The following is a 19304-nucleotide window of genomic DNA, read 5'->3' as shown; positions in this document are numbered from 1 at the left end:
CTGTATCAATTTACATTCCCACCAACAGTGCAAGAGGGTTCCCTTTTCTCCACACCCTCTCCAGCATTTATTGTTTGTAGATTTTTTGATGATGGCCATTCTGACTGGTGTGAGGTGATACCTCATTGTAGTTTTGTTTTGCATTTCTCTAATGATTAGTGATGTTGAGCATCCTTTCATGTGTTTGTTGGCAATCTGTAAATCTTCTTTGGAGAAATGTCTATTTAGGTCTTCTGCCCATTTTGGGATTGGGTTGTTTTTTTGATATTGAGCTGCTTGTACATTTTGGAGATTAATCCTTTGTCCGTTGCTTCATTTGCAAATATTTTCTCCCATTCTGAGGGTTGTCTTTTCATCTTGCTTATGTTTTTCTTTGCTGCGCAAAAGCTTTGAAGTTTCATTAGGTCCCATTTGTTTAGTTTTGTTTTTATTTCCATTTCTCTAGGAGGTGGGTCAAAAAGGATCTTGCTGTGATTTATGTCACAGAGTGTTCTGCCTATGTTTTCCTCTAAGAGTTTGATAGTGTCTGGCCTTACATTTAGGTCTTTAATCCACTTTGAGTTTATTTTTGTGTATGGTGTTAGGGAGTGTTCTAATTTCATTCTTTTACATGTAGCTGTCCATTTTTCTCAGCACCACTTATTGAAGAGGCTGTCTTTTCCCCGTTATATATTCTTGCCTCCTTTATCAAAAATAAGGTGACCATATGTGTCTGGGTTTATCTCTGCACTTTCTATGCTGTTCCATTGGTCTATATTTCTGTTTTTGTGCCAGTACCATACTGTCTTGATTACTGTAGCTTTGTAGAATAGTCTGGAGAAAAATTTAATATAAATGTGATTTAGTATAATATAATTTACATATGACTATAGTGAAATAGAAATATAAACATCATATGTACATAATACGTGTATCTTAAAGGAAATCTTAAGTGTTTACAAATCTATTTGCTAATTATCTTATAGGTATAGAAAAATGCACCATCCTAAATCCAGAATCCTCTCATTCTCTTTTAGAGTGACTTTCCCCCGCAAGGGTAACCACTAGTCTGACTTCTAACAGCATGCATTTTGAACCCTGACTTTAAACTATGTGAATATATCTTTATTTAAAAAGAAAGATGTAAAATAATTGACATTTTTGTATCTCAGGTTTTTTCATTTAAGAGTTTGGACTTGAGATTTAAGTTCCTTTACTGTCCTAAAATTATATGAATCTAATATTTAAAACCTAACGGTTCTCCTGCTTTACTATTGGATTGGCCAAAAAGTCGTTTGGGTTTTTCCCATAACACGGAAAAACCCGAACGGACTTTTTGGCCAATCCAATATTTATACAACAGCGCCCTCTGACTATGTAACATTTACTAACATTTGGATATTTAATAATTGCAGTGACACTTTATCTCTAATTTGAGAGCTTAAAATGTGGTCAGGTAATTCTAGTGGTACAGAGCTTCCTGAAGCCACAGGAAGTTATTGATCGTGTGGTGCTCTCACAGAGCTGTTTAGCCAGCAGATGATGCCAGAATCTTCCTCTGCTGAAACACCTGACTATTGTTGGACAAAACATGTTATTTCTTGATTTACTGGAATGTTTTAGGTGTTCTTAAGGGCAGGATATCTTCACCTTTGTTTTAGTAGAGCAGAGAATATTTTGATGTCATAGAATTTTAGTAATTTAGAATGGGATTCTCGTTTTGGGGTCCAAAGTCTTTGGTCAGGGGAAAGGAGGCTTCCTGAACACTGTAGAATTGTGTTGAATCCATTTTCCTACCAAGTATATACTATTGAAAATAGTATATACTGTTTTTAGATGCTGTTGTGATATTTATTTATACCACTATTGAATTTATAATAGCTTCTCTTATATTTTCTCAAGCACTGGCTTGATATAACATGATATAAAGTGTCTGAGAACTTTAACATTAACAAGAGGACCTTTTACACAGAAATGTGGGGGACCACATTAGGAAGATTTGGACTGCATTCATTTAATAATTATTTATAAAGTGTCTGTCTTGTACAGGGGCACTGTGGTAGCTATTGTGTTCTTGCCTTTCTAACAATTCATTTGTAGGTGTAGGAAGCTGGATAGCCAAACTTTTTCCACAGTGGACTCTCTCATATCTTTTTATTCCCTTCCCAGTTTGTTTTATCTTTAAGTAAATAATTTATATCTAAGAGTTTCTTTTTTGAGACTAGGAGCAGGTTACAAATAATATACAGAAGGAAGGAATACAGTTTTCTCTATTAATATGGACAGAAAGATGTGTGAAGATATGCAGCATCTTATTACATAGAAGGATGATTTCACTTGAAGGTTATCTCTGAGGAAACTTCCACCTTCCTTGTTAAAATGGAAACTAGACCTGCTAAGTTTGGCAATAAAGGGAGCATTCCTGTGGGAAGGGAATGACATTCCTTTTTCTTGGACTCACCTTCCTCTTGGAGAGACTTGTGATTCGTTTCCTTATCACCACCACCACTCTCATCAAGGGATACTGTTTCCCTTTTAATTCTTTTAAGTCAGATTTACTCTCCAATCTTTCCTGGTATCTTTGTAGTACAGATGAACAAAGGTAGAACGTTCAAAAGATTCTTGAAAGGTTCTGACATAATAAAGTAGAAATAAACCTAGTCACCCATGATCTGACTCATAAGATATGGCTTGCTCTCCCGTCTTGACCCAGTTCTGTGGCTACTTCTGGGTGAGGGACAACTTAGTAGGACTCCACTCATAGGACTTTTCTCCAACTATAGACCTAGATCCTGCCTAAACCCCACCTTCCTTTCAGGTTTTGGTTCCTTCTTTGAGAAATTGTGTCCTTCTAACATGAAGGTGTCTAGCCCTTCAGGGGAGATCAAGCTTGCCCAGAAACAATGTCGGTCTCCATTTAGGAACTCTAATAGAATGTAATGCCATAATTCCATAATTAATACAGGGTACATACATCAAATGGAAGAAAGAACATCTTATTTCATTTTAACATCTCTGGATTAGAATTGGAGACCAGAGAGCCCTCTTTCAAGGTGCTTTAATGTATTGGAGGTGTGAGTCTATTTTTTTGTCTTGTATATCTCTGAGTATACTTTTCATATGTTTAGTAAAATTTCAGTTAACTATTATCATATATCTGGGTATGTAAATGAAACCAACTGTATACTGAGTTTCTTAAAACTAAAAGCTACTAAGAGTCAATGTGATTTTTTTTTTTTTTATCAGCAGCCTGATTAAATGAGTTAAAAACAATATAGTAACAATTCTGGAGTCAGGTCAGTGAAAAGACCATATGCTTCAGTATAACTATTAGTATGTATTTGGGGATATGTACTTCATTTTGCAAATGAACATACTCTAGTGTCCCCTGCTGAAGGTTGAAGTTTGTAGCCAGCCCTATCTGCCATAGTGTGTTACAGTGAAAAAAAGCAGGCTGGATTTTGTCAGAGGTAGGATTGGGTAGTGGATAAAGCACATGAAAAACAATTATATTTGACTTTTATTTATTAGTTATATTACCTTGGACAAGTTATCTGACCTCTCTGAGCTTCAGTGTCCTTATTATATAAGACTGGTATAATGAACGTGCCCCCAGAGGGTAATGGGGAGGATGGTGAGGTGATTTGTGTAAAGCACCAGCACAGTACCAGACACCGAGCAGGTGCTCTGTGTTAACCCTCACTCCAAGTTGCCACCAAAACTGTTTCTAATAGATGTGATGTTCTTACAGGTTTTTCTGGGTGTAAATTTTATTTTTGAGCAGTTTTAAAGTCCAAATAGTTATTTTTGCCACAATAAACTATTTAAAGGATGTTGTTCTCTTTATTCCTTCTTGCCTACCCATTCTCATGGATCTCTTTATCCTGTACAAGGTGAAGAAGGGAAGCATCTCTTGGAATTTCTGGGACCACATTCTAGAAAGGACTGCTGTGTGTGACTAGAGGTGTTTTTACTTTTTGAGGTCATGCCTGTGTGGCTTTTACAGTGCTATTAATTATTTTAGTTATCTCAATACACCAAATTGAAAAAACAATTAAAAATTCCAGGTTTGCCTCTGACTTGTAACCTTGACCAAGGCACTTGACCTCTTTGAGTCTGGTTTCTTCAGTTGAACAACGCAGATCAAATGGCTTCTACGTCCCTGTCTCCTTCTATGTTGTGATTTATAAAATCTCTGTTCAGGAGCACAGGACTGTAAGTGGCGTGCAGGCCTCAGTTCTCAACAGCAGAGGGCATGCTGCACCTAGTATGCTGGGTCCTTAGGTATTGGAAAATATCTATAGTTGTGTAGCCCGAAGTTGATATCGTTGATAATTAGGAAGAGTCAAGAAAATTCTGCAAATTAATGTTTTGTAAATGATATTTCACTACCTCTTTCTAGCTGTTTAATATTTAGGTGAAGCACTCGAGATAGGAGATTTTGACATTCTAAGGGTATGTCCTATAATTCTGTGAAGAGCTTCATCACTGTCTGCCTTATTTACCCCATCTAAGTACTCCATGCTTAGGACTGGTGTGCAGATGGGATGGAGTGGAGAGCTAACATTCACTGAGCATGTATTATATACCAGGGACTATACCTAATACTTTGGATATGTTTTCTCTAATCTTCACAGCAATCCTTTGAGTTATGTGTTATTATCCTTATTTTATATAGGACAACAGCGGGGCTCACAGAGGTTAAGTGACTTGCCTGAGGCCCCACAGTAGGAATTCAAGTTTAGATCTGTTGACTTCTAACCTGCTTTCTTTCTGTCATACCAGAGTTCCACCCGCTTTTCGCCAAGCTAAACAGTTAGGGATTGCTAGGAGCAGGAGTGCCCTGAGAGCAGCCACAGAAGGAGGTTTGGCTTTCTCTGTCTAAAGTTCTTGTGGCTCTTGTAATTCTAGATACAGGCTCTTCCTCTGGCGAGAATTTTTTTACCATATACATTTAACATGATATATACAAACACATACCCATGTTTTCAAATTTGAAACCTTTAGACTGTATTATTGAAATAGGTTTCTTTGTGGGCTGCTTTTAAAGGGAACGGTGATATCTCATTTTACAAGGCTAGGCTCTAAAGTCAGTGGGTAAGTTGAAAATCACTATGGCAGAATTATCTTTGAGAATACCAGGAGAAGGCATCTTGTTAGAGAGCTGTGTACTTCCTTCCTTTAAGTCCAACACAGCTAGTCCTTCCTCCTTTGTTGAAACAGATGATGGTTTTTCCTGTTGAGCTTCAAATGATGCAGTTGGCTTGTATTTAGGGGCCATGTTGGGTGGTAATTCACATCTTTAAACATCAGAGTTTCATTCAGCATACTGAGATGCTTACATATTAGAAGTATTCTGAAACCTAGATCAAGAGAAGGAATAGCAGATTCTTGTCTTATTTGGGGGCTTATGCTAACTCATTGTTCTCAGAATGTTAGCTGTACATCAGAATTACTTGGAGGGCTTGTTAAAACACAAGTTACTGAGTTCTACTCCCCACAGTTTCTAATTCAGTAGGCCTGGGATTCAGCCAGAGAATTTGCATTTTTAACAAGTCCCAGATGAAGCTGATACTGATATCTAGGGACCTCATGTGGAGAAACACTACTAATTTGAATGGAAGCAAGTGGAATCACTTGTCTATCTTCCCTTCACTGTTTGCCTGTTTCTCTTGCTCTTTTTTACTTTTAGGCTTAGTGGGTATAATTGAATTAGTTTAAGTTAAATCAAGGAGCTGTGGCTCAGCTAACTCTTTATCCTGTTGCTTAGTTTACTACTTGGCCTAGAACAAGTACTTGGCCCATTCAATAGATGCTTGTTGAATAAGTGATTGAGAGAGTTAACATATGTCATGGGAGGGGTTTTTTAGCACATGGACATCATTATTATATACCTGTTCCATACAGACTGCTTATTTTACTGAAAGGTAGATAGTCTTTATATTAGAACAGCTTGTATTTTAGGACTATATATGGTGATGATCGTGGACATTGGGAAGTGTGCATTAGGTGCAGTTTTGAGAAACTTGCATTTTGGGACCTCTGGTATGAATGTGAAGTATGCATGTATGTGTGTGTGTGTGTGTGTGTGTGGATGGAGTGGGTGCAGGAAGTTCCATCTGTTTTAGAACGGCCAAGGGAAATCTTACAAGATCTGGATTAGGTCAGAACCAGCTCCTGCCCCAGGAAGGCTGGAGCAGTACTGGATCAGCCTATGTGTGCCCCAGAGCACCCTGCATTCTCACTCCTGTCCCTCCAAAGCACTGAAGAATTCAAACACTATGACCCTAAAGGCTCAGTGGGCTCTGTACTGTTGGGTAACTCTTTAAATTCAGATAGTTGTATATGAACTTTACCATATTATAGGGTTTAATAATTGTATTTTTTAAATGGTGAGTTTATTAAGAGAAGGGTGAAAAAGCTCAAAAAATATATTTAAAGTGCAATGTAAGCTTAAAATTGTGTCATTCTGACATGTTTTATATTGTATCTCACAAAGTCTCAGTATCCAGTGTGTTTTTTTCTCTCAGTGTAGATTATATTTTTTCCTTTAAATTCATTTTACTTTTTTATGCTGAAGTATTTTCAAGTAAATTATAAACTGCATGACGTTTTCTCTCTAAATCCTTCAATGTACAGCTGTAGAAAAAGAAAAACATTCTTTTATGTAGCCAAAACAATATGATCACTCTTAACAAAATTAACAAGTCCTTAGTCTCACCTAATACCTAGTCCATATTTAAATTAACCCAGTTGTCCCTAAATTGTCATTTATATCTTGTTTGTTCAAACCAAGATACCATCTGGAATCATGCATTGCATCTGATTATTATGTTCCTTAAAATTTATTTAATCTAAAACAGTCCTTTTATCAGGATATTGCCTTGCCTTTTTCTTGTAAAATGTCTTACCTTTGGATTTGTCTGATTGCCTCTTCAGAGTATCTTCAGTTTGTTTTCCTGCCCTTTGTATTTCCCAGAAACTGGAAATTAGATCTAAAGACTGGACTAAGCTAGAAGTCGAACATTTTTGGCAAGAATTCATCATAGGTGAAATGTGCTTTGTGTTGTACCATGTGAGGAGATACATAATTCCTGTTCACACCACTATTAGTGATGCTGACTTTGATTACTAGGTTAAGGTGATGACAGCCTGATCTTGTGACAGTATTCTCTATGGTATTACTTTGGAAGTAATATGAATGTTCATTTTCTTGTCATCCATTCTCCTAATGCTTTTAACACTATTTGGTAATTCTTGCCTGAATCAGTAACTTCACTAGGGTTTGCCAAATATCATTTTTCTAATTCTGTCATTCCTTCTGCATTAGCTGACATTTGGTAAAACAGAGCTGTTTTTCATCAACTGGGACTATTTGGTACCCTGAAATATAATTCTATTGGAAAGGCAGGTTAAATGTTGAGTTCTTTACTTTTTTATTTACAACTTCTAAGTGAGGAGTTGGTTTAATAAATAACTTAAATGGTGGCGAATGAATATTTTTCTTGCTTTTTCTTTTTTGATATCCTTATGGAGTAATGGATTTTCATGAATTGAACGTTTCAATCAACTACAATCATTATTCTTATGTTCAATTTGTTTTAGGTTCAATTTATTAAAACTTTAGCCAATGATAGTCCTTTGTAGTTGTCTCCTATATTTGTTAGATATAACTCCATTAATTTTTGAGTGCTTCCTTGCATAGGAAGATGCATTGGTTTATCTCGTAGCTTTCTTGTCCCAAATGTCAGGCAGCCATTTCACTAACAAGCCCTATTCGTTTTAGTGGGAAATAGTATTAGATACCAAAATCCTGGCCCTTGGAATGTTAATTGTTATTGGGGTGACAATGTTTATAGACCTTTTCAGTGGTCTGTTTAGTCCTTGAATTTTGATATTAAAAGTTTCAATAATGAAAATTCAGGTAGTAAGGAATGTCTGTATTTTAAAAATGAATAGGTTCCAATTAATAGGTTCTACTGTTTCATTCAATTTTAACGTTATTGTTTTTAAGTAGCTACTTGATTTTATAATTGTATCTTTTGTCTTACACTGAAAATCTTGACCACCAATAACATTGCTTTATCTTAAAATATAAAGAAAATAATTTCAAAATAACAATATCAATATTACTACTACTAATGAAACCAAGTGAAGTTTAAATTTTTTTGTGATTTTTGTAGCATAGATTGATTTTAATGGAAGAATAAATATAAATACTTGTTTGATATTTAATTACTTTCCTTTGAAATATGTCTTGTCTGTTTCTTTTTTGTCATAGGTTGATCATTTTGGATTTCATACTGATAAAACTTTTAAACAACGGTACCTAATAGCTGATAAACATTGGAAGGAAGATGGTGGATCTATACTTTTCTACACTGGTAATGAAGGGGACATTATCTGGTTTTGCAATAATACGGTATGTGCAGATTTGTGAAACTCTGGGCTCAATTTCCTTCTTATGATCAACTGGAAAAAATCTTTTGCAGTATATATGACTATTTCTGTATTGTGAAGTTCTTTAAAAAATAACAAAAAGATAAACTCACAGATAATAGAAAAACAGAAAAAGTACATGAATAGGCAGTTCACAAAAGAATAAATACAGATATCCAACAAGCCTGTTCAGCCATAAAGAATTACACATGAAAAGAATGAAATACTGTTTTTGGACAATTGAATTTTAAAAGATTAAAAAAAAAATCCCAGCTTATTTAACGATTGAACAAGGATATGAGGGAAATGGGAGTGGGAATGTTATGGCATATAGTTTATTATTATTATTATGGTCTCTAGAACGTGAACACAAGGGCAGGAATTTTTGTTTATTCAGTGTTGTATGCTCAGATCCAGGACTGTGCTAGGCATATAGTAGGTACTCAATAAATATTTGTTAAATGAATGAATTAATAAAATCTAAACAAAGCCAGTGCAAATAAGAAAAAATAATACAAGTTTGATTGTCAAATAGGAATGGACAAAGGTAAAACTGTAGCTATATTTTAGCTTTCCTGTTCTACCATTTTTCTTATATTTGTGAGGGTAAAAAAGTGTAGCTGTTATCTTGCTTCCCTGACTATATATTCTGTCATCTTTTATAGTAATGCTTGAATCTGTTAACAAAACTTAATTTAGGAGGACACATGGAAGGAAGAAATTTTCCTTTTTAATGTTCCAGAGCTAAGACTAGAAAATGGCAACTTTCTACCGAAAAGATAGTCTGTGAATTTCCTTAAAGTGAGGACTGAATCGTATTTTCTCCACTGCCAATGTCTGGCATGGTGCCTGGTATTCAGGAGGTCTTAGTAAATGTTGAACTGAACTGCACTGAAAGCAAAGATATGAACCCAATTATACTGTGTTATCACATTCCACATTTCTGATTATTTCCTTAGGAATGCTAATAGTCTAAATATGTTAGTTGAAAATAAAATAATTCCCTAAGAGCTGAGATCCTAGATATCTGTCTCTCTTAGATGAGTGACAGATGAAATCAGGACTTACTTTCCATCAGATTCCTGCTCTGTTATTCTGTGAAACAACTGAGGCTGCCTTGTGTCCCTTTCTCTTTCTAATGTGATTTCTCTTTTATGCCAAGGCCACGGGGCAGCTTCTCCTATCCAGTTATTTTCCCAGCTCCTGTTCTTTATCATAGGTAGGCAACTGTTCCTGCCTCCACAGACCCCACTGCTCTGACAGGCACTGCAGCATAATTTAATAAGACTTGCTGGGAATCTCTGACCTCTGAAGTGGTAGAAAGGAAGAGCTACTCAGGGTAGGAAGAGTTCCAGGTACCTGATAGAGACAGATCCTAGAAGGACAGATCTTGACCCTTTCCCAGCCCTAGACACACCTTCCTTTACATACTAAAATGTTTGGGTTGCATATTTACATATTCTGGACATTTATTTATTGAGAGGCAGTATAGCATAGTGGTCAAGAGTGAAGATGTCAGCCAGTGATAAGATGTGAATTCTGGTTTTGCCACTATGCTTTGTGACTTTGAGTAAGTTTCTTATTCTGTGCCTTAGTTTTTATATATTAAACGGTTATAATAATGTCTAGTTAATTGAGTTGTTATGAGGGCAAATAAGAATTAGGAACTTAGAACAATGCTGACACATAATGTTATTTAATATTAATATGTTACATGGACCTCTTTTGAAAAATAAAACACCCTGAAATAGGTGCAGGTAAATAATCAATACAGTTGCTTCCTCTCAAACCCTGAGGTCAACTCCTCTGGCTATTTTGATGGATGATCCTTACCCTTAAGAAGCTCATAGTCTGGTAGGGTCAGACACACATGTAAGCAAATATTGCAGCAAAGTAATAGAGATCTATACCTAGCACAGTGGTGTTGAGAGGAGGGTGTGATCAGTAAGCCATAGTGGGGGCAGGCAGAGGAGGGCATCTTGAGCTGGTGTTACAGAATCTGTAGATTCATGGCAGGGAATGAGCAAGGTGTTAAGAGAGAAAATGGGGGTTATTGAAACCATCACAGATATCAGGTTAAATTCTCTGTCCTCACGTGCATACAGCTCTTTTAATTGTTCGTTTATTGGTCAAGACAAACAAAAAAAACTTAGAGGTTCTTAGTCTTTGTTTGGGAGCAACAGCTCATTAAAAAGCAAAAATGTGCACAGGGAATGACAGGTAGTTTTAATCTGTGCTAAATCTAGTCGATTGAGGTTGGGCACCTAGAATGCTTTGTTAAGAAGGATTCTGAGGGCACAATTTGAGGTAAGGGAAAAAATGCAATGGTTGATTAATGACCAGCATTATGTGTGGAAATAAGGAGGTCTTACTGCACTTGATGGTTGTGTTCTGGAGCCAGATGGCCTGTGCTTGAATCTTAGCTCTGCCACTTTCTAGCTGTGTGACTGTCACAGGTTATTTAAACTCTTGTGCTTCAGTGTCCTTGTCTGTAAAATGGGTATAATCAAAATGCCTATCTCTTAGATTGTTGTGATAATTAAGTGAATACATATAAAGTTTTTAGAAGGGTATCTGACAAGTTGTAAGCACTCAATTAATATTAGCTATGGTTAGCTACTATTTATCTTCATGTAGATAAGATTAACCTAAAACCCAAGGGAGTCCAATATGTTTATTTGTACTGTTCTCTTTCATGTTATAAATAAAAGTTATCTGTGAGCAGACAGATAACTTAGTTATCCGCAGCTCTTTCCTAGATTTTTTGGCACACAGTGCAATTTGAAGGCTATTTTAGACATAATATTGATTCTGAGGCTAGAGTGTCAGAATAAGGAGAGTTGGAATGGCTGGTAGTTGAGCAACTTGGGCTTATTTTTAATTGTTTAACTCTAATACAGTGTGAGATTGATGTGCAACAGTGAAACAGCAATTATATTGTTTACCTGTGGAACAAATATGAATTGTGCAGCTTCTCAGAGAACTCTTTTTGGTCCATTTCATGAGTTGCAAAGAGATTCAGACTTTTTTTCACGACCTGATTTTATCCTGTGAATTTGTAAATCCCTCCTAGGGGTTCATGTGGGACGTGGCTGAGGAACTGAAAGCTATGTTGGTGTTTGCTGAACATCGATATTATGGAGAGTCCCTACCCTTTGGTGCCAACTCCTTCAAGGTAAGTGTATTTTCTACTTTTAAGTTTAGAACATTTTCTAATTACATGTCCCACTGTAAGAAAGAAATGATAGCTTTAAGTTGAACTGCCTGAAATTTCAGTAATTTGTATTTAATCTTTACTTTTTATGTATAATGATCAGCCTTTAATTCAGTGTGATGAGGCTAGCCTTCACCAGGCAAATCTTAATCTATGGCTGCAGAGATTGGAGGGAACTTTTCAGTGTTTAAAAAATGTCGGTAAATAATCCGCTTTATAAATTGTACACTTAAATTATTGGGTCTGCCACTGGAAAAAAATGTAATGAGTGTGCAAATGTTTGCTTAGTAAGGTGTTTTTCAATAAAATAAGGACAAATCATCACTGTGATTCAGTGAGGCCAACTGGCCACTTGGATTCCCTTCTGGCCTTTCTGTTCTCACAAGGAGCTTTGGCCTCAGCCAAAGCTACAAATCTACACTTAATAAGCCAGGACACCTTTTCCTCAACTGAGTCACTCATGTACTACCCTTGTGATTCTGGCTGTATGAATTTGCCATCTGTATTATTATTCACTGACTATTTTTCTTTAAATAACTCACTTTTTTTTTTTTTTTTTTTTGCGGTACGCGGGCCTCTCACTCCTGTGGCCTCTCCCGTTGCGGAGCACAGGCTCCCGGACGCGCAGGCTCAGCTGCCATGGCTCACGGGCCCAGCCGCTCTGCGGCATGTGGGATCTTCCCGGACCGGGGCACGAACCCGTGTCCCCTGCATCGGCAGGCAGACTCTCAACCACTGCGCCACCAGGAAAGCCCCTTTTTTTTTTTTTTTTTTTGATGTGGACCATTTTTAAATTCTTTATTGAACTTGTTACAATATTGCTTCTGTTTTATGTTTTTGTTTTGTGGCCCCGAGGCACGTGGGATCTTAGCTCCCCACCAGGGATCAAACCTGCCCCCCCTGCATTGGAAGGAGAAGTCTTAACCACTGGACTGCCAGGAAAGTCCCACAACTCACTTTTCAAACTTAGTGTTATCTTAGTAAGGCTTTATGTACTATTTTTCTCTAAATTACATTGAAATAAAACAAGTATTACATTAAAAATGTTTGCTCACTACCTAAGATCATCATGCATACCACCGTTATACACATACCATGCTTTTGGAGAAATCTGAGTTAGAAATGATTGGGGTTAATCATTTTCTAGGCTTCCTGTTTTGAAAGGACTTTTTACTTTTATTTTCAGAGGTTTTATTATCTCATGTTATAAATAAATAAATAATAAATAGTCCTTGTTTTATAAATGAAAAGCAGAGCAATTTGCTGATATTTGTTAGGCTACATGGGAAACTCTATCCTTTAGCTTATTATTTTGCATAATTATCTGATTAGGGGAGTTGACAGGTCCTGAAACCATTGGGAGGTAGTCAGCTTGTTGCAGATAGAAACATAACCTCCTCTCCTAGGTCCCTGTGGTTCATACGTTGCTAGCAAAATGGCGGTAAGGGCTGTCTTTGATATGCTTCCTTCCCTTCATGTGCTCACAGAATTTGTCAGTAGCATAGGGGAGTATTACAGATATACTGTGAGAATTGGAAAAAAACTGCACTCAGCTATACATAGTGCCATGAAAACTGGAAGTAAAGAATAGTGACAGACAATGAGAGAGAAGGTAAGAAGCCAGAAAGCATACATCTTGGATAAGAGGGAAGGTTAAAGGAGTAGGAAAGAGGAAAGATGGAATGCTGGTTCCAAAATATACCAGGTGATGGGAGTAGTCATAGTGGTGAGACTAAAGTATGAAGGTCAAATAGGATAGTCTGATATGGGTATGTAGGTGTGTTAGTCATCTATTGCTACATAACAGTTTACCTTAAACCTTAGTGGCTTAAAACATTTATTTTCTTACAGTTCCTGTGGGTAAGGAATTAGGAGTGGCTCAGCTAGGTGGTTCTGTTTCAGGGGATCTCATGAGCTTAAGATGTCAGTTAGTGCTTCAGTCATCTGAAGACTTGAGTGAGGCTGGAGGACCCTCTCTGCTCATATGGAAGATCCACATGAGTGACAAACTGATGCTGGGTATTAGTAAGAGGCTTCAGGGTATCCCCTCTTGGGTTTTTCCAAAGGCCTGCTTGAGTGACCTTTTGACATGGCAGCTACCTTTTCTCAAAGTTGACAATCCAAGAGAGCAAGGTAGAAACTGCAGTGCTTTTTATGACCTGACATTGGAAGTCACATATCACTTCTGCCACATTCTATTCGTGTTAGAGCCAAGTCACTAAGTCCAGCCCAAGTTCAAAAGGAGAAGAATTAGTTTTCACCTTTTCAAAGGAGACACTTCATTAGCCTTCTCAGCTAAGCAGGACTCTCAGTTCCACCTTCCTATACTGCAATGAGGAAATTCTCCCTAGGTAGAGAACTAGATGATCGTGGAACTTACTTGCGGAGTATCCTTCTCTCAGGGCTCAAAGTCTTGTGTTGCTTGTTTTCCAATGTCTGAAAATAGTTGTTCCATAGGTTGCTGTTTTTCTTTTTTTTTTTTTAACTCCAATTTTATACTTGCACATCAGGCAGGCTGATTTGTTCCAGTTGTTGGTATATCAGACATAATAATCATCTTTCTGATGAGGAAGGATGAGTTTTATTTTTACTGATGATTCTTACTTCAGTTTTCCACAGGGTTTAGTTTACCTTTGCCTATATGGTAGCCATTGTAAATGTTTCAAGATTTGAAATAAAATTAGAATAGAGTAGTTGTCTGTTAAGATTAGTATTGTATTCTATCACATTTGTTGTTAACTGTTACTTACAGTTTGTCTCTGCTGTTTCTACTACCTCAACAAGGTCTTTGGTAAATAGCATTTAATAGAAATTACATTTGAATGCAAAATACATAATCTTCTTCCCACAAACTTAAAGTCACTTTTTCATGAGTTTAAATCAGCATTGCTATTGCTTTGACTGGGCGTTTTAACTCAGTTGCCTAGAAATTCTATTTGGAGAAAAGCTTATCTGGCTTTTTTCTGGATCTATGCTATGCCTAAGCTGCTATTATGTGCACATTTATACCCATGTTCTTTGTTATTTTTCTTTAGGATTCCAGACACTTGAATTTTCTGACAACAGAACAAGCTCTGGCTGATTTTGCAACGTTAATCAAATACTTGAAAAGAACAATCCCAGGAGCTAGAAATCAACCTGTCATTGCCCTAGGGGGCTCTTACGGTGGCATGCTTGCAGCCTGGTTCAGGATGAAGTATCCTCATTTGGTGGTTGGGTAAATGCACTTACGTTGGATGTGAGCACTTTCTTAATAATTGTCAAGGCAACCGTAGGGATTTGTTTTGGGTAAAACATGTTCTATTCTGTTGTACTGAGATTTCTAATTTCTATTTCATTAACAGCTGTTATTTTTCTCACCATTTTTGTTCAATATAAGTTTCAATTTTAAAACTTGAATTCGATGAGTTACATTTTTTTCTTTTCCCCTTCCTTGGACTTCTTACCATTTAGAGCTCTTGCATCCTCTGCCCCCATCTGGCAGTTTGAGAATATGGTACCTTGTGGTGTATTTATGAAGATTGTAACTACAGATTTTAGGAAAAGTGGCCCAAATTGTTCAGAGAGTATCCGCAGGTCCTGGGATGCCATTAGTCGACTCACAGAAAAGGGTAAGCTTTAATTAAGAGAAAGGAATCTTGGGATTTTTTACCTTTTAAGTATAAAATTTAACACTTCCCACTTTGTAAGTAAACTTTTTATATATTTAATTATAACATATGTATTTAAGTATAACATATAGAAAAGTACACAAATCAAAATACACAGCTTGGTGAATTTTTGCAAGGTGAATATATAGTGTAATGAGCATGCAGATCAAGAAATCCCGTCAGAAATCTCCTCAAGCCCTTTTCAGATACTACCTCTGCATTTATCAGGCTAATCACTATCCTGCATTCTAGAACCATAGATTAATTTTGCTTGCTCTTGAATTTTTTAGTAATCAGAATTACATAGTATATATTTTTTGTCTCTGCTGTCTTTTGCTCGGCACTGTCAGATAAATCCATTTGTATTATTTAGTTGTAGTTTATGCATTCTCATTGCTCTATATGTTCCATTTGTTTATTTACAAAAGGGAATGATTCAGAATACCAATTCTGGTAAGCTTCATGAAGATAGGCAACTTATCTATCATGAGATTAACCAGTTCTAAAAATATTTTGTTCAATGTTGAAAAAGCATTCTTGGAGAAACTGTATAGAAGACTGAGTTTTCTAAAATACCAAGTGAAGAATGAATGATCTGTAAAGCCCTTCTGTTGAGCAGTGCTTATTAGATTCCAACAATTTGATTCTATTCTCAGGTACTGGCTTGCACTGGCTTTCTGAAGCCCTTCACTTATGCACTCCATTAACAGAATCTCAGGATGTTCAGCGTTTGAAAGACTGGATTTCTGAAACCTGGGTGAATCTGGCAATGGTGGACTATCCTTATGAGTCCAACTTTTTACAGCCTTTGCCTGCTTGGCCTATCAAGGTAATAGGAAAATGTCCTTTCATCACTTTTAATCACATACTTCTCTCTCTTTCTCCTTTTTTTTTTTTTTTTTTTTTTGGTGCATTCTCTGACTTTCAACATCAGAGGAAGTCCCAGTGACAAAGGGGCTCTGAAGTTAGTCAAACTTCAAACCTAGGCAAATCCTGGCTTTTGTCACTTTCTGGTTCCTCAAACTTGGACATGTTACCTAGCTCTTCTGAACCTCAGTTTTCCCATTTGAATAATGGAGATAAAATACAGAGATTACAGAGTTGTATGAATTACAACTCTTAGAACTAAGAACCAACTCTTAGAAATAAGACCAATAGTTGCTGTTAATGGAATAATTACTATGTACCAAATTCTGTGCTCTGCACTTCATATACACAGTTTATATATGTGAGACACATAGAGCTATATAATACGTGGTCTGTGCTTAATAAATCACAGCTGCTGTCAAAGTGCTATGATTCAGTCAACTGCTAACACATTCTAAGTGCTACATATATCATAAAGGCATGATCCCCACACAGCAAGGTAGAGTGGAAAGAGCACTGACTCTGGTTCCTTGTTCAGAGCTACCATTTACCAGCTGTGTGATCTTGGGCAAGTCTGTTCTCTTCTTGGGCCTCCGTGTCTTCCTCTGCACAATGGGATAACAATACCTATGTTCTCAATAGGGATGTGCTGAGGATCAAATAAAATATTGGATGTGAAAACACTCTGGAAAATTTAAAGACATTTGACACAATAAATTTTAAGGTTCTTTTCATGCCAGAATTCTTTGTTGTATGTGTTCTTTTTAAGCATTCCTTTGTAAAGAGCATTCCTCTTAGTTTTAAAAACAAAAGCTGGCCAACTTGACGGTTATTAAATTTAGAGAATACAGCAGACTCTACAGCTAGAATGAATGCTGTGAATGTAGATAGAATTGGTAATACAAGAACCAGGTTTCAAAAGCACTTTTAATTTAACTGTCCCTTTGAATGATTAAATGCACACCTTGTTTAAAACTTTGTAACCTAAATGGAACAAGATCATTTGCTATTAGAGATATTTTTCTTCATCTAAAAAGTAGAATGACCAGTGAGTATATTGCACACAGCAAGCCAGAGGTAAATGCATATTGACTTAAATTGAATTTTGACAATACAAAGTTATTTTAAAGAGCAGATCTCTCTCATGGTAAGAAAACCTAGATCAAAATAATGAGAAAAAACTAAATCCGAACCGATTAGTCTCCATAAATGTCTATGTGCTAATAATGTCTTATCTTTCTGTATTATTTTACTATTTACAAAGCACTTTCATATATACTATCTCATTTAATCCCCACAAAAATACTGTGGGGAAAAAAGAGTTATAATTCCAGTTTTATGGAGAGGATATTTAAGCTCAACTAAGAGGTAGTGGTAGAGGATATTTAAGCTCAACTAAGAGGTAGTGGAAGTGGGATTTGAACTCGAGTCTACCATTGTTCAGAGGCTATGATCTTCTCCCACATTGCACTGAACTAGAAGACTTGACTGAAGATTTGGGTAGATTGCTGGCCACAGTGTGACAACTATCAGATTTAACTTTGAACTCTGTGTACAACGTGAGAATTACATTTGCATCTTTATGCCCACTTGGAGAACTGAGTTGTCAGATGATAAAAACATATGGGCAATTCCCTCATTACTTAGAATAGGGGTTGGCAAACTTTATGTGTAAAGGACTATATAGTAAGTATTTTAGGCTTTGTGGGCCATGTAGTTTCTGTCACAGGTACTCAACTCTGTAGTTCTAGCAGAAAGTAACCATAGACAATATTTAAATGAATGAGGAACACTATGTTCCAACAATACTTTATTTATAAAACAGGCAGTGGGCTGTCTTTGGCCTGGGGCCTGTAGTTTGCCACGCTGACTTAGAAAAAATGCCAGAGGAATACAGCTTTTTAATATTCATTTGTTTATGATTTGGAACAGTGAACAGTCTAACTGGTTTTATCTCTGCTTCTTTAATGTTCCTTTTGAGATATTTTGCTGTTGAGTCTTAAACGTAAATATATATTCTATCCTATCTCTCTCCTAAATAATCACTCAAAATTAGTGAAGTATATCTCAAATATTTTGTCATCTGTTTTTGATTTAGCACAATCTTTCTTTTATCTTTTGTGTACATATATATTTTAAAAGTTTATTTCTAAGGCAAGATAACTTTGTGTGTCTTTGCCTCAAAATCACCTTTCACTTTTTTTTTTTTTTTTTTGTGGTATGTGGGCCTCTCACTGTTGTGGCCTCTCGCATTGCGGAGCACAGGCTCTGGACACGCAGACTCAGCGGCCATGGCTCATGGGCCCAGCCACTCCGCGGCATGTGGGATCTTCCCGGACTGGGGCACGAACCCATGTACCCTGCATCGGCAGGCGGACTCTCAACCACTGCGCTACCAGGGAAGCCCACCTTTCACTTCTTTTATCTAGGACTTGTTCTTGTCATTTCCTCCAGTTAATATTTTTTTTACCAACTTTATCCTTTCTTTTGACATACTAAGGAATTCTTGATTGCTTATGATATATTTATAATTCTGTTTCCTGCCTGCACCCCACCGAAAGTAATCTCTCTTTGACTTTTGCTTGAGAAACTTCCATTGCCTACATCTATCTCTAATTTTATCCTATCTGATTTCAGAATTTTTCCACTACATGCCTCTCTTCCCAACTCTTAGCTTCAGATCACTTTCTTTCACTGTTCATTCTGTTTCTCCTTTCTTGACCCCCTCTCTGTTCTCCCAACCCCCTAATCCCTGGAACACTACCCAGTTGGGGACTGCTCTTTCACTTGGATAGTTCCATTTAACCAGGACTCCTCCTCCCTCTGATACACTTCCTCCTTTTTAAAGGGCTGACAAACAGTCATCCTTTTCTGAGCCTGTAACTCAGGCTTAGGATGGTGAGATAATATGTAATAGTTGGGTTATGAAAAAAAGCAGGTGATTTCCAATTCTGCCTGGGCCTTGTACAGTTCTGAAGTATCCACATGCAGCAACTGAATGCCATTTTCCATGTCAACTCAAATATCATTCTTTCTAATTTATCTTTGAGCCATGCTCACTCAGAGTCCATTTGCTTTTGTTTACTGTTAACAGAAGCTGCAACATTCATGCAGAAATAATCATGGACTTGGCTGATAGAACACAAGGAAGAAGA

General features: G+C 36.8%; 1 protein-coding gene across 2 annotated transcripts in view; it reads left to right on the top strand.

Annotated features, from left to right (window-relative positions):
* The window catches only part of PRCP (prolylcarboxypeptidase), a 72546-nt gene that overhangs the window by 30489 nt on the left and 22753 nt on the right, over nucleotides 1-19304 (top strand). For both annotated transcript variants that reach the window (XM_030761246.2, XM_089915358.1), the window contains exons 3-7: nucleotides 8261-8401; nucleotides 11492-11593; nucleotides 14668-14849; nucleotides 15086-15243; nucleotides 15939-16111. In XM_030761246.2, coding sequence (XP_030617106.1) covers nucleotides 8261-8401; nucleotides 11492-11593; nucleotides 14668-14849; nucleotides 15086-15243; nucleotides 15939-16111 — 756 coding nt within the window. The remainder of the gene's footprint in view (nucleotides 1-8260; nucleotides 8402-11491; nucleotides 11594-14667; nucleotides 14850-15085; nucleotides 15244-15938; nucleotides 16112-19304) is intronic.

This window comes from Delphinapterus leucas, chromosome 7, assembly GCF_059928025.1.
Source record: "Delphinapterus leucas isolate spDelLeu-1000000601 "Yukka" chromosome 7, BTC_Dleu_Yukka2, whole genome shotgun sequence".
Lineage (NCBI taxonomy): Eukaryota > Metazoa > Chordata > Mammalia > Artiodactyla > Monodontidae > Delphinapterus > Delphinapterus leucas.
The sequence above is the reverse complement of the archived record's forward strand: the minus strand, read 5'-3'. Positions and strand labels throughout refer to the sequence as shown.